At 40.6% G+C, this 19,935-nt stretch overlaps 2 protein-coding genes across 2 annotated transcripts; one reads left to right on the top strand and one right to left on the bottom strand. All coding sequences in view use genetic code 11, as the record gives it.

Annotated features, from left to right (window-relative positions):
• Window positions 1-2,204: 2,204 nt before the first annotated feature.
• Window positions 2,205-3,173, top strand: EGR_06467 (Mediator of RNA polymerase II transcription subunit 6; the record flags this gene model as incomplete). Its single annotated transcript, XM_024495716.1, has 3 exons — window positions 2,205-2,432; window positions 2,602-3,054; window positions 3,129-3,173. 3 exons carry the CDS (start codon window positions 2,205-2,207, stop codon window positions 3,171-3,173), a joined length of 726 nt encoding a protein of 241 aa, XP_024349877.1.
• A 345-nt stretch (window positions 3,174-3,518) lies between these two features.
• On the bottom strand, window positions 3,519-16,554 carry EGR_06466 (Oxidation resistance protein; the record flags this gene model as incomplete). The annotated part of the gene is made up of 12 exons (XM_024495715.1): window positions 3,519-3,762; window positions 4,359-4,484; window positions 4,570-4,874; window positions 5,382-5,504; window positions 6,522-6,605; window positions 7,419-7,527; window positions 8,347-8,524; window positions 11,264-11,382; window positions 12,939-13,249; window positions 14,639-14,836; window positions 15,555-15,719; window positions 16,498-16,554. The coding sequence occupies 12 exons, from the start codon at window positions 16,552-16,554 to the stop codon at window positions 3,519-3,521; spliced, it is 2,019 nt and encodes a 672-aa protein (XP_024349876.1).
• Window positions 16,555-19,935: the final 3,381 nt, after the last annotated feature.

Raw genomic sequence — 19,935 nt, 5'->3', positions numbered from 1 at the left:
TAAACCTCCCCAAAGTCATGATTTCTATACACTAATTTTGGGGATTTTTTATCAGGCGTTTACGCACCCATCTAATGTAGAATCCACCTTAAATATTTTCTTTATCTTTTGTCATCGAATTATTCAACACCCCTACTTTATTCTAATGCAAATCGGCTGGTTTTTAAAGGCAAGCATGTACTTAATGCTCGGGGATTTTAACATTGGAAGAGTATTTTTAACTTAAAGAAGTGTGAAATTCATGAGGTGGAAGTAGTTAGTATCTATCGAGTAAGACTTCGCCAAATGAGAGTATTTATGAAATTGTGCATTCTGATTCCTACCACTTTAACAGGTCTGCTGTGCTGGTGAAACCAGTGTTTCTTCCTACTATGTAATACTTCCGTTGTTTTAATGTACCTTTTAGGGAGGAGGCAAGCAGGAAATTCGAATCTCGTGACCGGATCGTCCTCTCCCGTACTTAGTGACTTCGGTTCCCCTCCTTCTTGAACGTTGTATTTTCCCTCTCCATCTTTTCACCTCTAGTAAATATGTCCAAAATGAATCAATTGAGCTTGTCTAAGAACGCTAGGAATGGGGAAGCGGAGACCGATGAGTCTCGCTCCACAACTATATTATCAGCAATAATAGCAAGAAGTTACTGACAATGGGAAGTTTTTATTCGAGAACAATATTTAAGAAAGGATTGTTTTTTTAAATGGGTTCTTGTTATTCCGTAATTTCTATCTTCAAACTCCTAAATGGGCTTCAGTTGCAAGATTTCGCCGCGCTGACTGCAGAGATCATGGGACCTTTGCCATACACATTGTAGGTTTCCAAAAGTGAACCCAGTGAACAAGTACATCCCAAAAAAATCTATTAGTACAGTGCTAAAGTTCCAGGTTGAAATACGCTCAAGTAGAAAAAAGATTGTGCTACTATAGTGTAGGCCAATATTTTTTGTATAATGGCATAGCCAACGTGGAAAAAATGGTGCAGAATAGCACCTACGATCCCCAACCCTGTGTGAAAACATTACTTCTAACTTGTTTGGCTCATTAAGATATTGGTGGTGCAAAAACTGGCACTCTTTGGGCGCAAAATCAAGAGGATAATCAAAAATGTTTAGCTCGCTACAAGGTGTGCACACATTACTTCCCACCTCATCGTTTTCCCCTAGAAAAAAATGTATACTGCCTTTAGAAATGTTTGGGAGAAAAAGCTTTACCAAGGCTAAATACAAAAAAGTTGTCCCGCATAATCGAGTTTATTCGATTGTGGGAATAGTCATAAATGCCCTATGTTACTGCTTAATATTCAAAAAGAGTTGGCGATGACCTCTTATTTTGAACGATAGTGTTGTCCTACGTTATATACATTGCTGCAGCGCGTCTAAGCTTATATGCGGTTGAAATAAACAATGCTACTACGAAAGAAAGTTTGTTATCGGCTTACGAAAAGGTGCGAGGTTTTAGAGGCTGCCTGAAGGGCACGCTGCCAAAAAGCAGCAAAAACCACAGGATTAGAGCCTGCATTATTCAATTCAAAGAACAGTAAGCTGCAATGCATGTTTTTTTAAATGAAGCGCTTAGGAGGCAAGCCGTTAGTTTGCGTCAGCCACGTGGCCGGGCGGACGTTATCGATTACTCCGGTTCCTTTTAAGCGTTGATAATTCGTAAACTTTCACCACATTTTTGAGCAGTAAGTGCCATCTTCTAGCAAGTCTTTGTTCCAAGGGTATAAAACCTGAGGTTTTTAGTAGAAACTTGAAATCTCTAGCAGAATAAATTGTCACCATATCACTACTTTTGCGGAACGACCTACACTTTTGGTTGACGTATGCAGCAATTAAGTTATGTTAAGCATTGGAAATGCTTCCAGGCAAAACTATATTTGTTGTTAATTTCATCTTTGAATTCCTCATTGAAAACTAAGGCCTAATGAATCCACAATTAATTTTAACGCGGGTGTTACGAAATAGCACCAATCATTTCTAGAGGTATTGTCGCGGGCTGGTTAGCCAGAGTGAACGGCCTGCACGTTCATTAATGGGGGCTTCGCCTTTATTCTTCATTCTAACTTTCGGTCTTGGTTTTGTAGCTGGGTATTACTCGCACATTCTAAGGATCAAGTATCTTCAAGCTAAGCACAAATACTTTGAGAGGAAGGCTAAGGAGGCCAAAGCTAAGTTGGAGACAGTTAGCATTTAATACACCTTATACTCTATGGATGGCTTAATCCCTGACCATACATCCCCTTATGAGATCCATTGGGAAAATCCTGCCATCAGTCCTCATCAACTCAATTCTTCTAACATTCTTCAGTACTTCTGTCACCTATCAAATCCATTCTATGACCGTGAATGCAATAACGAAGTTGTTCGTATGCAGGGACTTAGTCAAGATAAACTTACAACGCTCTGTGGCACCGAGTTTTATTTGTATCGAAGTCAGGTTGGTCAACATCACAATTAGCTTTTTGGCCTTGTTATGAGGATTTCGGTAGTCTCGTTTTACTTGCGCATGTTAGGAAGTCGCTTTTAATTATTAAGAATCCAAATTTGTGCCCGTCATTGCTTTGATACTTAGAACCGAATTACTCTTGAGCGTTGCTCTTATTTAGGAGCCAGTGCTGTTTGTGATTCGCAAACAAGAGCGATTGTCTCCCTCCGAAGTTGTTCCACTTGCTTACTACTATATAATCAACGGAATCGTGCGCCAGGCGCCAGATCTCTCTACTCTGATCAACTCACGCCTTCATACGATTATTGCAGGGCTGAATAAAGCCATTCAAACGCTCGCCCCATGTGCACGTTTCCACCCCTCCGACGGGTCGTACTCGTGGGAGGACCCTAACGCCCTGACGGGTGGGTCGAAGAGAGAAAGTGACAAGAAACCCAAGGATGACACGGTTGCAACCAATCCCTACCAAGTCCATCGAACTGATTTCCTCCTTAACGAATGGGCCAGTCGGTTCCCTATGCCTCCACTTCCCAATACCCTTTCTGTCGGCTCTACTTTGCCCACACCTCAACAGACTTCGCATTCTAGTGGCCCAGCTCCGTCAAATCAAACTGTAGGTGATCGCTACTTTAATAACGCTAGACAGCTCCTGACATCATTTGATCGCGAAAATGCAAACTTTTCTAGGGCTCTCTGGAGGCGACCCCCGACAAGCGGCAGCGCTTGATGTGAAAACACCCTGTTGAAAATTTGCAGTGTGTGTGCGAACTGGGTTTCGTCCTCCCTCATTCTTTCCCAAGCATGCGGTCATGTTGCGCAGGCTTACCTACCCAGAATGAGCAACAGTACACCGCCCCAACAACTTCAGGAGATTGTCACCTACACACCCGGCTATTTTATAGATCCACCTATTTGTTTATTGCCAGAGTTTTAAAAGAGCAAATTAGTAGGCAACACCTCACATAATCCTGAGGAGTTGGTAACAAATACAGAGGGGACTTAGTAACATAGCATTTTAAAATTAAAATTGTGCAAAAACGGGGGATAGTTAAGACTAGGTTGGGAGACAATTTTGCGTCACGTAATCATCTCCCAGACCTCGAGGGCGCTGATAACAAAGGCTACACTGGAAGGTCCGCAGGTGTCGTGAAGGGAAACTGAAGAAGAGTTGGAGGAGACTGCACTGACTTGATTGGTCTCGCCTGTTGCCCTTCGATTGCTGTCGCTTGGTATGGAGCAAAGAACAGGATTGTCAAAGGTGTCTGTGGCCTCACTGCGACCATATTTCAGGTCTCCGTCAAACCAAATCGCGCTATGGCCACTGTTCGAAAAAGTGATTAAAGTACGCTAAATTTTTGTATATTATGAGAACAAGATATGTGTCCCTAGCCAGATTTGAATTTATGTATAATTCGTCACCCACCTCAGTCAAGAATGCTTGATTACTAAGTAGAGTAGCAAACCGTCATCAGAGCATAAAAAGTGCAAATGAGAATTACGAGCATTTCACTTGAAGAATGATGGGGAATAAGCGGGATCGATTAAATTGAGGAAGTGTCGGTTACCAACGTTGGTTGACCTGACAAAACGGTTCTATGTTTGCGTACCTTTTCGCCCCAATAAGAAAACTGTCATGGGAGCCTTGCATAAAAAAATAGTTCTTCTTTGTCCAGTTGTAGCACTAAAAATAAGATTACTTTTGATTAGAATACCGCAGAGCATTTGATAAATCAACGAGCGTCGTGTGTCGCTCGTCATTCTGTATCGTTTCCATCCGACAAATTTGACAGGCGTCATCTATACCCTGCAGGTATAGACATGCTTGTAGATACTGCTTAAGGTATGGTATCTAGGACTTATGGTGGGCGCGGACTTTCTGTGCCCGGCTTTTGTACAAAATCGTCTTTCACTTCTTACACCATTTCTGAGACTAGCATGAAATACGCTCTCCCCACGTAGAAGATGCGCTTGAAGACTCGCTGAACTCCGGTGGAATCACAATTATTTAAACAGACTGGAGTGCTGTTTTCCCATTTCACACCGCTATGGGAAACGAAAAAAGGGTTGCATATCAGGAAATGGCGAGCATGTGATCTTCGGTGCATGATCTAAGAGTCAGCACACTAACGCCAAGATCGGCCGATATGGCGGTTCGTCAGTGCTCACTGCTATAATTTGACCCACCTTAAAGCCGTCCTTCCAATGGAACACACAGCTCTCGCCAGTGCCATAGAAGCGTTGGCTGCAGTGCATTTTTTCCGAGAGGAGCGCGCCGAACGCAACACCCTGTTGGTCGAGAATGAGAAGGAGGTTGACATCCTGCACGCACTTTGTCTTCCGGTAGAGCGTGTTTAGACTGAAACCGTCTTTTGCTGTTGAAAAGATAGGTCGCATCGCACTGCCTATTCGGTTAGGCGGCAGACCCTTCGCGAGCTACAAAAGGCAGTATATGGTGGGATTCGTGTTGGTTTGCGTCTTCGTAAGGGAAATAAAATATCCATTTAATACTTGCGCAAGTGATGAGTCAAAAGGGAGTTTACTTACTTCTCTTCGCCATAAGTTTTTACAAAATAATTGACGAGCGTCATAGACTAAAAGGACTGTGTCAAACGCTGCCTAGCAATTTGTCGAGGTAAGAAGACTACGTTCCAACCGATCGGCACTTATAAACCTAAACAACCATAAAAACCCATAGGGACTTAAGTGACCTTATTTGGGGAACGTTATTTGAAATAAAGCGTAGACGGATCAAAGCATAAACCATTTAGCATAAGTGAAGTATACTTGGTTGAATGACTTTGTATGACTCGGAAAGGTTGGAGAATGCTTAGAAATTCGAGACTTTTTAACCCTTCCTAGTCGGGAGAGTAGCCACATGAGTTAACTGAATTACGAAAGTCTTAAGACAATAAATAGGGATGTATTTGATGCAAGACTTACGTCCTTGAGCATCACTTCAGTCAGAATGCAGCTTTTTCCTCCCATTAGGTTGAGTTCCACGGTGTTTTTCTCCATCTCCTCAAGAGCCGACTCTATCATGCTAACTGAAGGTAGTTTCTGGTTCTGAAGTAAAGAACAAACAGCCAGTCCTCTCATGACCAATTCGCAATAAAATTTGGAGTGATTCTCCAATGGGAGGTAAGCAGTCATGCAAATGTTGTTTACGCATTTATCCACTATTTGCTAGTAGAGGTCGGATGAACGGGAAAACACCGTGGTCAAGCATGGCAATGAAACGCACTAAAGTGATCTTTTAGTTGGTAACGAATAAATTATAAGCTATCGTGGCATTTCAGTTATGGTAGGTAACTAAAAAGCTGGAGCGGTTTTCAGTATGGCCGGATTGTTAATGTGGATTATAAAGCGTAGACATGCGTCAGTCAGTAACACTATCTATCGTGTTCCCTACCATTTCCCTCTTATTTGGGGATCCCCATGTCATGAGACATACCTCACGGATGTAATTTGAGCTCAACTCGGTTTTAAAGTTACAAAAGTTTCTCGATGGATTTGCATAGTATTAGGAGAAGGGGCGCAAATATATTACCTAAAAATTGTTTTGGAAGTGTAATTCTGACAAAAAATCGGGTGATGCGACACTTCCGTGAAGACCCTCTTGCCTTGGTCGGGATAGAGGTTTGCCACAGATTAAAATAACTCGGGATTAACTAGTCAAAAAACAACTTTTCATTATGTCTAACGTGAATTACGAAACAACCTATTTAATCACATCAACGGAGAATGTTATGCAGGATAAGCCATTGGGTTCCTAATTCCGTTTATTATCCAACAACAATAGGTTTTAGATTATCAAATTACCTCTCCTTCCATGTTATAAAAAACGCCCGATTCGGATTGTTTTTTGGTTTACATAAGATGAGAGGTTAGTTTCCAAACGATCCACTCCCTACCCTGCACTTCTAAAGCATAAGACCGTGGAAAAATTGTTCCCTAAAAATTTTTCGCAAATGATTAGACAATTACAGTTGATATGATACGGCTTGGTATAAAAGAACTTGCGAAACAGCTAGGCCTAGTCAGGTGGTCCAAGAGAAATCCTGTTCTCGCCGCAAAACTTACGAGATTTTTGCTCCGGGAGGAGAGGGTATACTGCCTCAACCTTCTTCGTATTCTTCCAATATACTCTGAGCCTTGCGTAGTTACCTAGTTTTTATTGTAGAATACTATAGAAGCTTACTTGGTTACTTCATGTTATTTGCGTCAAATTAGTATCATCGACTTTTGTGACAAACAATACTTAGCTTCTCGATAGAACGGTTAAAACACTACGGGTCTTTGGACGGACCAATGGAATGTTTTAACTTATGTATCCGCTAAAGCGGCTTTGAAAATATTGTTAAAACTCATACTTGGAAATACTTCTAGCAATCAGTAAGTAGACAATGCTGGCCCAACTTTGGAAGATGCAAAATGGATAAAACAGCTAAATCTGACGAAGGCAATGGTCAGAGCTGCATACAATTTCAACTACTCAAATTCCAAGCAGATTTCTCAACACATGTTTTAGTCTGATTGACGGAAGTCAGCTTAGCATATGGATCCACATTTGATAATGACTCGTGGTTCCGTCCACCAATGAAATTTAGTCTGATTTCTTGTTTTGAACCCAAGTGAGTGCATTAGACAACGACTGCACAGGAATATCGCTTGAGAAAACTAGATACTTCAAACACGAGAACCAGTCCAACTTTACCAACTTTAACAGTAATTCTCTGTGAGACTAGGATTTTTGTTACGATTAAGGCAAAACCCATTCAAAAATAATGAGTAAAACTGAAGCACTTCAAAAGGAACTAACTGCCGACCCTATAGCACGCTATTAGTTGATTTTACAGAACACAGGCGATCGGCTCGTGATTATAGGATTCGAAAAAAGGCAGTTTTATGAGCTTTTGATGTTTAAGAGCATCCTACTCCGCACCAAAGAGGGACGTGTCTTCCAAACGAGATACTCACGGATGGGAGGTTGGGGAGGGAATTCCGACTACGATTCAGGTCGGAGGAAGCGAGCTGACTGGCAGCTGAGTTGGTGGCAGACACCAGGATGTCGTGGATGTCTGCAAGTCTGAAAACACAACCGTTCATTCCAAACATTCAAACTTCCTAAAAGAATTCAACGTAACTTAAAATACTACGGTCAATATGAGTATTCGGGCGGCTTGGAAGAAAGGAAGAACTTAATTTGGGCACGCTTATACAATTACACCACTTCCAGATACCATATTTCTGTAGGCGAACCTAAAAGCAGAGCCAAATGAATTACTTTAGGCCCCAAACTTTGATGATGCGGGGAGGTTGAATCTCTGATAGCTTTTTCGCAGATGTGGGAAGTAACCAATATATGAACATTTACAAACAATGATATAATAAAAGTCCATCACATTAAGTCGACGATGAAGGGGGTTATGTGATGAGTAAATACATAGCCCTTAACTTAACTGTGCGTTATAATAGTTGGAAAAATATTGCTATCCATGTTCATTCAAAGGTAGCAAAATAAGAAATTCCAACTCTAGCGCTAAAGACAACCATAGAAATCCTGTCAAAAAATCGCTGACACCAATTTTGTGATTAGATAATAATTACACAAGAAAACTATTGGTCTTAAGCGGTGTAGGAAGGGGAGAGGTCAACAATGAAGGGACCAAATGGCTCCTCTATTTTAACAATAGGCCAGCAACAGTGGTTGCGCAGCGTTTGAGTAAGGAACTGCAAACGTAATCGAAGAGCAATAGCAACGTGATCATGACATTTCGGCCATGTTGAACTCACATGTGCCTTTTATTAAACTACAAACACCTAAATGCAACGGAGCAGCACTTGCAAGTGCGGTGAACTAGCAAAAAGTTAGGTAAGTGGGGGAGAGCAGTTAAAAAGTACTTACCTGTCAAGTGGAATTTTAAAGACGTGGAGACTAGAGGCGGCGGCCTCGCAGAGGGTGGCGGAGTCCGCGGAGGAGATGCGCCCAGTGTCGATACCGATGGAGATGAAGACCTCCTCAGGCAGAGGTACTCGCTCGCACTCCTCTGTCGGTGTTGACTGGTGGACGCTCTGCACCTTTTCTAAATTTACACGTGCATAAAATTACATATTTTTAAAACTAACAACGAGTAAAGTGGGTTACGTCTCTTTGTCTCTAGTGGCGAGTCACCGGAGATACTTAGAGAAGCACCAATGATGTTAAGGGTTCGGCTATGATCATAAGCAATCGTTGAGCGATATGAGCCCACGTACTCAAATTACAAAAATGTTTAATTCCACTATTTGAATTGACTAGGCTGCTTAATAAACACGTGCGTGCAAATAAAACATAAGAATCGGTGAAGAGGGTAGTGAATGAAATACACATGATACCGGCCACCAGACAATCCTTAATGAAAATTACTATAATAGGTTTGCTACGTCCGTACAATAGCTCTATAAACTCAAAGAAAGTAGTCCAAATGTTATGCGTTTGAAAGTGCGGAAAAAATATTGAACAAAAAATGTTCATTCATCCAGGAGAGGGCTAACTGCATATACTACTAGCTGAATCTTATGCCATAAGACCAGTGGGGATTTTCCTCGATTACCGCTAGATCTAACGGGGTAATAAGAAGAGTAACTTGTGACCAACATTTAAGATCAACCATTAGCTCAAAGGAAAGCCTAATGCCTCTTAAATAGTTATAGCCGCCTAGTAAACGTACATACTGGACATTTGCTTATTCCCACAAAATAAAAAGCTAAAATCAAGGAAGTACAAATGAAGAGCATCATACTCGATGGTCACAATGAATAAATAATTTCATTACTGAGTCAGGCTATTGAATATGGACTAAATACTATCAATACGACCAAAAGCATACTTCTCCAAATAAATCTATTTTGTGTTCAAATTTCAGCGCCACTCGTACTTGCTAGCCGAAGCACTAATGCCTGCCGAATGACTAAAATCAAAGAAGGCAGAAAGTCGTCAATGGAACAATTAACATCACTGCAATTCCATGGTATATTTAAATTATTTAAGAATAATGAAAATGCGGCTGGAGGCATCAGAGATCGAATAAACATATTCTAAAATGGTAAAAGCTTGATGAATTACGATATTTTAAACGAAGTTAGATTTGACGAGGCTACAGAATGAAGGAGGGAAGCTTGCAAAAAATAAACTGTCCATTTTATTTGCCTACCGAAATATATTTAGCATGAAAAGGTGATAAGAGAAAGATAATACTAGAAAAAAGCTCGCCAACTAACCTCAACTGAAAAACCTGAATTTACAAGGAAGAACAATGCTTCAAAGAAGTCAAAAACCACGCCGCATTATCTAAATCACGATGCGTAAACGTCATGTTTAAAGAAGAGGACAGCACCCAGAGCATACTGACCCAGAGAAGAACATTGTAGTGCAACCAACTTGCATTAACGCTAACCGAAATGAGCTTCTAACATGGCCCGCCGTGGACTTCGACAATAGACAAATAGCACTTTCGGCAGGAACATCACCATTCAACAAGACGTCGACGATATGCATGCAGCTACAAATTTTGACGTTTTCATTGAGCACGATGGTTCGACTATTTTCGGCCAAGCTGGCTGGATTTCAAACGCAAAATTACCAAAATCATAATGAATGCACTGAAATAAAGTTACTTCGAAACCATCAAAACTGAGTATAATGCTTGGGGAATTTGACACCGTTTACAGCGTTTAGTGTTTACAGAGTTAGCAAATGCAGTGGCTCACAAATATTGCTTTATCACGATTTTCAAATTTGGCCGGAGCGGTGAATCAGCAAGAAGTCCATTGCGCCCTTTAAAACGACCTATATCGGCGTTCACGCTTAAATTGTGGTAGCTATTTATTAAACTAGAACAAACAACTGCCATACTTATTTCAAAGTTTCGTTTAATGGACTGGAGAGAAATCAGTGGCATTTTACGGATTGAAACGGTCTATCAAAAGAAATTGAATTGCTAGGGAATGGCGTAATAAGTCAAGCGCGCATTTATGACCTCTCCCTAAAAGGTTAATCGTGAGCGCTTTCCCCAGAGCTATGTCAAAAAGAGCATTTGAAAAGCTGAGTAAGGTTGGGTACGAGAAAATAACCCAAGTCAAGCATATACACGTACAAACAACCCGACTGAAGGGCTGTAATTGCCCATGCTACGGAAAAGGCAATATGCATCTCATAGAGAAGTAGGACCAAATCAGTGCCATTGGAACCCATAAAAGCCCAAAAGTGCTTCAAATAAGTGATTCTGTAGGTTGTAGAAGAGAGGAGAAATTGGATCCCCATTTACTTAGCCTCCGTATTGAATCAAGATTAGCAATCACCAAAAGATGCTCTGCTCACGATCTGGGGTCCTTTACAGAAAGATAAGGCCTTGAAGGACCATATCATAAGAATTCGTTGTACGAGATATTATATGAAAAGTAAAATGAGGGTAATAATGAATGATCTATTACTTCAGTCAAATTGTATGGTATTTCCAACAGACACCGTTTTCGAAAAGAACATCACTGCCCCTCGAGTGCAAGCGCATCAGACAGTGTATACTTGCCTATTAGTCATGTTAGTGGCGTACGTATACGTGAACGAATTGAGAGGCGATCATACTGAGATTGGGGACAAATTTCGAGTCAATGAGATACGTTGAATCTATCCCAAACTGAAAGTTGCTGATAATAGTCATATGGAGTTTTGTACTGAATAGGATAGCCACTAGTGTGTCATGGCGGTATAACTCATGGCGAGTTAGAGAGCGCAAACTAAGAGAGCAAAAGTTGAGATGAGACTAAAGAGATAATAGACGTACCGCTGCTAAAGGACGGAGCTTTAGGCTTTTCTGATAGCTCGTCCGGTAAATCGATCTCGATTTCGGTAGAAATTGGAAGATCTTTCGGAAACGAGGTCTTGTTTGAAGTCTTCGAACGACTGCAGAAAGAAATATGACAGAAAAAGCGGAGGGCTTCCACACGCGGTCTTTAGTACACAAGGAATTGTAAGAAACGATTTGTTGCATCCAATAGCCCTCTTTGAATACAATAAACCAAAAAAGGAAAACGTGCCTTACAATTAAGCCCATCAATGTATACTCAGGGCAATAAACTGATTTGTAGGCAAGCAAATGAAACTCGCAAATTAGCAGATGAAATATAATGTCTTACTTAGGATGTAGAATAATTTTTTCCGTGAGATACAACCTTAAGATGTTCATAATCAATTACTTCTCTCAAATTTTCAAGGATTTTTCATTTCCTGTTGGATATAAGTTAAAATAATGCAAAATTACATTATTAAAACCAACTACAGTAAAAGCAGGGAAAAATAAAGCTGCTTCGGTTTAAAAAGGTTTGGTTAGCGTGACAACATAGCCGAAACAATAGCAAATCAGCTTTTGACTACTATCTAGCACACTAGAAGTTTAAATAACACAGTTCCCACTTTTATAATTAACTATTTGACTGCGTGTAAATAAAATTGCATGAATGGTTTCCATGATTCCTCCCTCCATTAAAGTGTTCAACTGCGCTGAATTATGCAATGCTTTAACACAATGTACGATTTACTTTCAATAAAGAGTAGATTTCTAAATTGAATATTAACATTTGTACCATACAGAAAGATTCAGATCTACTATGTAAACATCGCTGCCGCGTCGACACGTTTTAGTGAACGAATTACTGATGTTTGGCTGCATAAACGGGGGGAGACCATTAAAAATAACAGGGACACAATTCACAATTGGGAGGCACCGTGATACCTTAGAATGATCCCAACAGCACAAAGAACAAGCAATCAGTGCCCAAAAACACTTTCTCTAAAGAGATCAAACAAGTCGTGCACAAACTGCACACCACATAAGTCTATTTGACATACCACATTCCGATCACGTGCATCAGATCACAAAGATCCAAATAACTACCACGCTTGTAAAGACTACTGACTAATTAGAAAATGGGTACGTACATGAAGATACTGTGCTTTAATAAGTAATTTTGTAAAAACTCTTCAATGTAAGCCATTTGTGAAAACTCTGCCAATGCGTTCCTTATCGAAACCCACAATGACAACCTCATTTCGCCCAATTAGGCTGAAATTCGTACTTTCCTATGTACTTGTGTTTCACATCGATGTTGTTCATTTGTGGCGAATCCTATGAATCAAAACAAGTTGGAACATAACATCCAGTCGATTTTGATGCTAGAATTGTCCGAACCAACCAAAGTTTCCACTGCATACTGTGAAAGCTGAATTATGCGCAAAACTTGGTAGATTTAAAAGGTAATCTTTTCGTAGAGGCAGTGCCTTAGCCCAAATGTGGAGCATTAAGACTATGGCACTAAAAAAGTGGGTTTTAAAATTCCTCCTCACTAAATATTCAAGTAAGTTGAGAAGAAGTAGTGGAAAACTGGGGAAACTAAGGGCAGTATGGTGGATCTTGTAGTCCAATAGGGTAATCTATGGCGAGGCAGGACAGCAGGACCCACCAACCAGAGAGGAGATTTCTCATGTCACCATGAGTGTTAAGCGAAACAACAGCCGCGATGGGGATGCAGACAGAGAGGGCGAGAACGTCGTGGACGGGTTCTGCCGCCTCCAACACGGGCTCAGGAGGAGGCGAGTGGGCCAAGGAAGAACCGATTTCACCATCGCCACCACCGTCGTCAGAAGTGACGGAGGAGAGGTGCTGGAGGGTGTGTCTCTTGGCAGCCGTCGCTCGATTCAGCGCCGATGCCGTGGCCACCGCGTCAAAGCAGACAGCATCCGGAGTGAGAATCAGCACACCGCCTATTTCGCTCTTGATTGGCAGCATTTAGTCAGAGAACCAAATAAGTGGCGTGCCTAATTTTTAAATCACTTTCATTCAATGCCCTACTTAAGAGAAACACTAAGTTAGCAACATCCTTTTCAATTATGTATCTATGTTAGCCTCGACTTCAAATGTGTAGAGAAGGTGGTTATGGACCATCGTATCACCCATGGCACAGAAAGAGTGGAAACAATTTTGCCGCTTCACAATATCCCATTCTTCGACTTCTTTGTACAGGGCCAAAAATAAACATCATGCGTCCCAAAACCATCCTATTTAGAGATTTCTACGTTGGTGTCCATGGTGGGGATCAAATAGGGCCGTTGGTGAAAAGTGAGAAGCTTAAGAAACCCCAGTGTCCAGAAAAAATGCAAAATCAGATGACTTTAGCAAATGTGGGCATTTCGACATTGATGTGTGATGCGTAAAGGAGCTTCTATTGACGGCTATTTGTTTTGAATGTGACTAGTCTTCACACTTCCACTAATGTTCAGTCTATAAAACCAAATTCAACGCAGTGCTAGAAGACTATTCAAAAAAACGCTGATTTGCAGAAGTTCAATTTGTCTGTCTTGTGCAAATGTATTATGCGCAGATGAGAAATAGGTTTTCGGAAAAATCAGTTGAATTAAATTGACCGCTACAGCGTCGCTGTACCACTTGACTCAAGGTGTTGGGATAAAAGACTAAAGTGACGGCTGGAAATACAACACCTTGCTGCACAATCAAAATCGTGCAGGTTGTTTTAAATCACAAGATCAATTTCTCAAAGCCGTCTGAGAGCATACAGTGGACGATTAAGTAAACTAGGTGGGTAATGCCAAGCGGCACAACTTGATGTTTTAACGAAAACTACTGCAAAGAGTAGCGTAGATAGCTGGTTTTGTGGAATAAAATTGAGCACAGAGTTGAACACTAACTGATCATGCCAAAGCCTGGATACTGAGATTTCAGTTAACTGTAATGGAGATAACAAAATGAGGACAAGTAGTCAAATCGAGATATACATTGTTGGTAAGTGAGAAAAACAATGATACGCTTCAATTCAACTGCAAATTAATTGTTATTGTAGAGTAGCTTTGTATTATTAGATTCTGACCATTTTAAACCTGAACCACCGGCTTTTTGGGGGTTAAACTACTCGAACTCTCCTCAATGCGCTTCAAAATTATCGATTTTACAAAATCTGATATTTATTGACTCGTACCCGTAGGTGTTCCTCAGCAGAGATTTAGATTTTGAACAACAATACACAGACAAGTCACATAAGTACTCTTTCTCATTACATTTACAAGGCACATATCTATTTTCCCACTAGGTTTCCACGCAGAGGCCCGCAATGCTGCATGTAGCATAAACAAAAGTGTCACGGTATACCTTTGAGGGTAGGAGCACGCGTTTGGCCTTGACCTTGACGAAGAGGCGCTCCATCACACTATCCTGTGTGGCAGAGGTGGGGCAGATGTCACAGCTCCGTTGTGAGGTGTCCCCGATACCACCACCACGATTCGAGATGTCGGCGGACAGGTAGTGGACCCGTGTCGCCGCGCCTGGTAGATGGCGCAGGCGAACATTCTGAGGTGGAAGAAAAGTCTCATCAATGAATAGCCTCTTAGGCAGCATTGAGTTGTGCGCCTACATTTGTTTTAAGTATAAGTGTCCTTAGGAGCGGAGAGTGTTCAGTGGGATATTTTATGCCTCCAATGGCTTCAAAAGTTCAGACAGAAGCCAAAGTAACTCATTTAGTTGCTAGAAAACCAAATAATTCATTCGAATGTACATATTTTGGGCAAAAAATGGGAAGCGTAAGGTCATTTAATGGGAAATTTATCCTCAATCAAGGGGTAGTGTAAGTGGTCAAAGCATACACTTAAAGTGCCAAAATCACATTAGTATTCCACCGGTGACCTGTTCAGATCAACAACAAAAGTTTAACCCATAGAAAGGCCTTCCCATTCCCTTAAGGAAATGATAACCAGCCGGTGCAAAACCTAATGACTATAGTATATGAGGATCTGCCAACTCTCAGTCATTGTGACCTGGATAAAGCTGCATGTGTAACATGGTTGAGGTCACAAATTACCAAATGCACCGTTTAGGGGTCTAAAAAGATCCTACTACGAGAGGTGCCAAGGAACAGGAATCCAAAACCCGTAAAATAGGCAATTCAATGAAGACGAATTCGCATTGTTAATGCTAAAATACCAGGCAACAATCGATTCATAACATGAAATGTTCAAAAAATGTAGAAGAATGACATTCAAATGGTACTACAAAAAGGGGAGCTAATCACCTGCGCAGAAATTTCGTCCTTGTTCGGGATATACAGTCGTTGACCAGGAAAAAGTGGAGGATGACTAGTGCCAAACATCCCAAGTCGATTAAAGCGTGCCAACTGTGCAGGAGTTACGTTACCAACCCGAGCCGCAATGCTCATTAAAGAATCTCCAGGTTTGACCTAGTCAATGAACATAGTAACACAAATGAATAAAAGGTTGGTACAAAAGAATGCACATTTGCGAACGATACTAGGTCCATAAAATCATGAATTTGTACCAGACTTCTCAAAAGTTCTCAAAAAAAGTAGCTTAAATTCTGTCAGCTTTGTTTACCGTGAATCCAGAATAAAACGCTTGTCAAGCATTGACAAGCATTATTACACCTTTATAAGGACCTCGAGAGGGAGGAAATATATCAAACTTACTCTAAATCATTTTTATTTGGTATTTAACGGTCAATAAATCGTAAGAATCAGCGTACCGTATAACAACCATGTAGGACGTCTGATTTAGGACCTGATACTAAAAAACACAAGTCAGTATTACGATTTACTTTCAATCGACCCCATGATTACATAAAACGACGACAGATATCGAAGAAAACGAGTACCGTTAAAAATAGACTCAGCGTTTACATAACGCGGAACACCTTGAAATACGCAACACACCATGACCTGGTGGACAAATAAATCACCGCTGAACGAATATAGACATTGTATCTCCGACTAGATAACCACGATTTTCACTTCTGTAATAGTAGAAATATAAAAAAGAGCCCTCGGGAAGGCCAGTTCATCGGATAAAAAAGCAATGCCCTGACCAAGACTGTATTAAAAAAAGAGCAGAAGCAAGATAAAACCCTGATCAAAGAGCACACATAAAAGAAAGTGGGGATGAAAGCAAATAATGTATCTTTGTGTCAGCATTTGTAGTAACTTAAACGAGTTCCCAGCCCACTAAATTGAAAGGCTTTATTACAACGGATATAAAACAATTCGGTGCTTTGAGCGGCATCACGCACGAACTAACGTTGGTGACGGGAGTCATATACGTCTTAGAAGCTAAACCTGCTTATCAAGTCCAACTTTCTGAGTCCTTTGAATACCAATGGCAAAAAAAGAGCAAAAAGTATCTTCATTTGCAAAAACGCCGGGAAGTCGAACTAGAAAGGCTAACATTTGCGCGATTTTCCTATAATAATAAAAAGCGTCAGAATTTTTCCTTAAGCGTCAATGTCTTTAAATTGATTTGCCTAAATATGAACCTACGAAGCAAAAGCCTTTGTGGCGTGCTCATAAATTTTTTGAGAAATGGAACTACTTACAGCGATCTCCTTCGACTAGTTTATTGAGGCATAATATAAAACAAAATAGTGCATTTTCTAACCTTTCGTTGTTGCTTAGTTTTACAGTGGGTGTTTGCTGTAGAGTAATTGCGTTTTACTAGGGTGAATTCATCGGACTTCTGTAATTGTTTTATTTAGTGCCTTCTTTCGCGCGATCTTCTGGAGGTGCGGGGGTGCTTCTAACTCATCGTGTTTATCGCATCATGAATCAAAATGTCTTTTTACACTTTTATTAAATGAGGTTTTCTGCATTTCCCTTCGTTTTTTGAGTGTCTGTCAACACTTTACTACATTGTAGTCCACTCCTTTTAGATATCCTGGGCTTTCAGTTCTCCATCGTAGCTGCCCGATATGAATAAAAGTAGGTCGGACCGAAAGAAACACAAGAAAGCGGAGCTGCAAAATTGCATGGACCGTATGCTAAGTTTGTTAATTTGGTCTCTTTAGAACTGCCAGAAGAATGTAAATCCATTTTAAGAGAAAATGAAGTGTGCTTAAGATCAAGACAAAGCGTAAGCAAATTGGTATTTCGGTTGCCTATTAAACGTTTTTAGAAGTTTTCTGCTTTTTGTGAACTTTGTAATTGCCCTATTGGTTCGGTTTCTGCGGCTGTCAAGCATGTTAATGCGTCAATGCATTTATCAGCTAAGGAGGTGCGTTTTTAGTCTGTCATCTTTTTACTGCAGACTGGATTATTTTGGTTCATCTAGCTGTCTTTGCGTAGTTCTCTTAAGTTATGTCGTATAGGACTGTAGGTCTTACACTAGTGTTTTGTTATTAGTCTATCGATTTCTTCATTAAGTTTTTGGCTATGGATTCTCTAAATCTAACATTATCTCACTTTATAGATTATAAAAATGCCACCATGTTTGGCAAGCTTTATCCACTTTTCCCATTTAGGTGAGGCATCTTCGTAATTTGGTGAAATACCTCCCCCCTATGACGGAAGCACATCGCACAGCCCTTAATGCTTCTCTGCTCGATGTGACTTTGGATTTCATCGACGAATCGGAAACTGAACGTCGTCTTAGCTTCGCTCGTTCAATCTGTGTGGCTCTAGAATCACATATTAAAGGCAATTTCTATTGGATTTTCTATGTAATAGATTGGGATAGAATACTTACACGCATGTTTCCAAAGTTGTATGTAGGTTGGATTAGTATTTCTTGTAGCGTATTTAATTGCTAGAATTAAGACATCTTTGTTCCAAATTCTTCTAGTTCATTTTCACCTAGGCTTAACAATGCGCGTGATAGGGAGCATATTGACCGGTTTCTCTTTGAAGCAAAGCGACGTCAACTTAGACGCTTACTCAGAATCGATCGAAACCGTTCGTAAGAGTTCTCAATCAGGAGAACTTGGGCCGTTTTCTTTTGTGGACCCTTATGATAAGGGTTTCTCCTCTGCACTGCCTGAAATCTTCGATATTCTTTGCGCTAATGATTCGAAAAAGAGGCATTTAAACGGGGCAAACTTCGAGGATCCAAGCCTTCCAGTTTTACCGGAGTTTTTTGCGTAGGCTTTATTTTACCTCATCTTTATAAGAGCGTATCATGAAATGGACTGCTCTTTAAGATTACGTAGTTTAAAGATTATGCTCACGCAAAAATTCTGACGCTTCAGTGCACTTCGTCTGCTCTTAGCAGTATTTTTATTTTCATTCCCTGTAAGCTGTCATTAAGTGTGTTCATTTATTTTAGTCTATCTCAGCTGTCATCAGTGGTTCTGTCTTCGGTACTGTTAATACAATATTTTTTTGTAATGACTAGTTTTTTTCTCTGTAGTGTTCGTAAAACTTCAGTTTCTGAAGGCTTTTCTGTAATCGTCGAAGACTTTAAACGTGTTTGCTACTGTATCACCGTGGGTAATCCTCATGGCCAAGATTTCGCGGCTTTAATTCGGACTTACTTATTGATTGATGATCGGGTTAAACGTCTGATGACATTGTTGTTGAAGTTTGTCCAGGTAATCAGATGAAACAATTGCATCTTTTTGTTTCTCTGTCTGATTAACAGTTCAGTGTTATTTTCTTAGCTGGCCTATATAGAAGGGCTTCCCAAACCGGCGCTTTATATTTTGGTTATATTCTTTCTTCAACATACATACCCTCCCGTGTTGCCAAATTTGCACGAACTTCCTCGTCATCATCGTAACAATCTGCCCTCCGATTCTATTGAAACGGTAATCTTCCATCCTTCGTGACAATTTTAAACCCACTCTCAGTTGAGAAGTGGACATGAGTGGATATATACGTACTTGTACATTTTCATGTGTCTGTCACGGAATTATTCTACTTTCAAGGTTAGGACGGAAGAAGGTGATTCTTCATACCTGAAAGATATTTCTGTACTCCCTCAGTTCTTCTCTCCAGCCCAAAGTAAGCTTTTCTCACCGCTAAATTGTACACTATAGTAATGATGGACCCATTGTATCTATTGAATTTGGTGGTTAATTCTTTCTATTCATCCGGAATTCCCAAAAAATTGACTTCAGATTCGTTCTATACTTTTCATTAAGATACCATGACGGTTGCGGACATGTGGCTGAAATTCCTGCGATTTTATGTATTCGAATTTCAATCCCAATCTTGTATCCTCTCGATAACTCACTCTAAGCCGGTCCCTAGGTCGTCTCGAAAGGGTAATCTGTCGGGGCTATGGGTGGAACGTAAGCACTTTTTCATCTAAAATTCATTTGCTGTGCTGCTGTCTAAACCACGGATTGATCGGGGACCTGTTTTCAGACCCCTTTTCTCCTAGCACACCACTGACAAGAAATCTCTCGCGGTCTGTCGAGAAATTCATTCGAGACCAATTCGTGGCGGCTTACTCCTACTTTGGCATTCCTCGTCTCGTTAAAACTGGTCGCCCGCTATTCACCAATGTGTTAGTGGACCCGATCCAACCTTCTAAAGAAGAGCAGGCTGTGGCCACAAAATCTCCCAAATGGATTCCATTGAACTTTATTCCTTTCACTGATCTGGACCATCATCTAAATCAGGTAAGCATTTAAATCAATCGAACATTACTTACGGTGGTCTAGTTTTCTCC

Source organism: Echinococcus granulosus, assembly GCF_000524195.1.
Source record: "Echinococcus granulosus chromosome Unknown EG_S00057, whole genome shotgun sequence".
Lineage (NCBI taxonomy): Eukaryota > Metazoa > Platyhelminthes > Cestoda > Cyclophyllidea > Taeniidae > Echinococcus > Echinococcus granulosus.
Note: the sequence above shows the minus strand (reverse complement) of the source record. Positions and strands in the feature narration are given on the sequence as shown.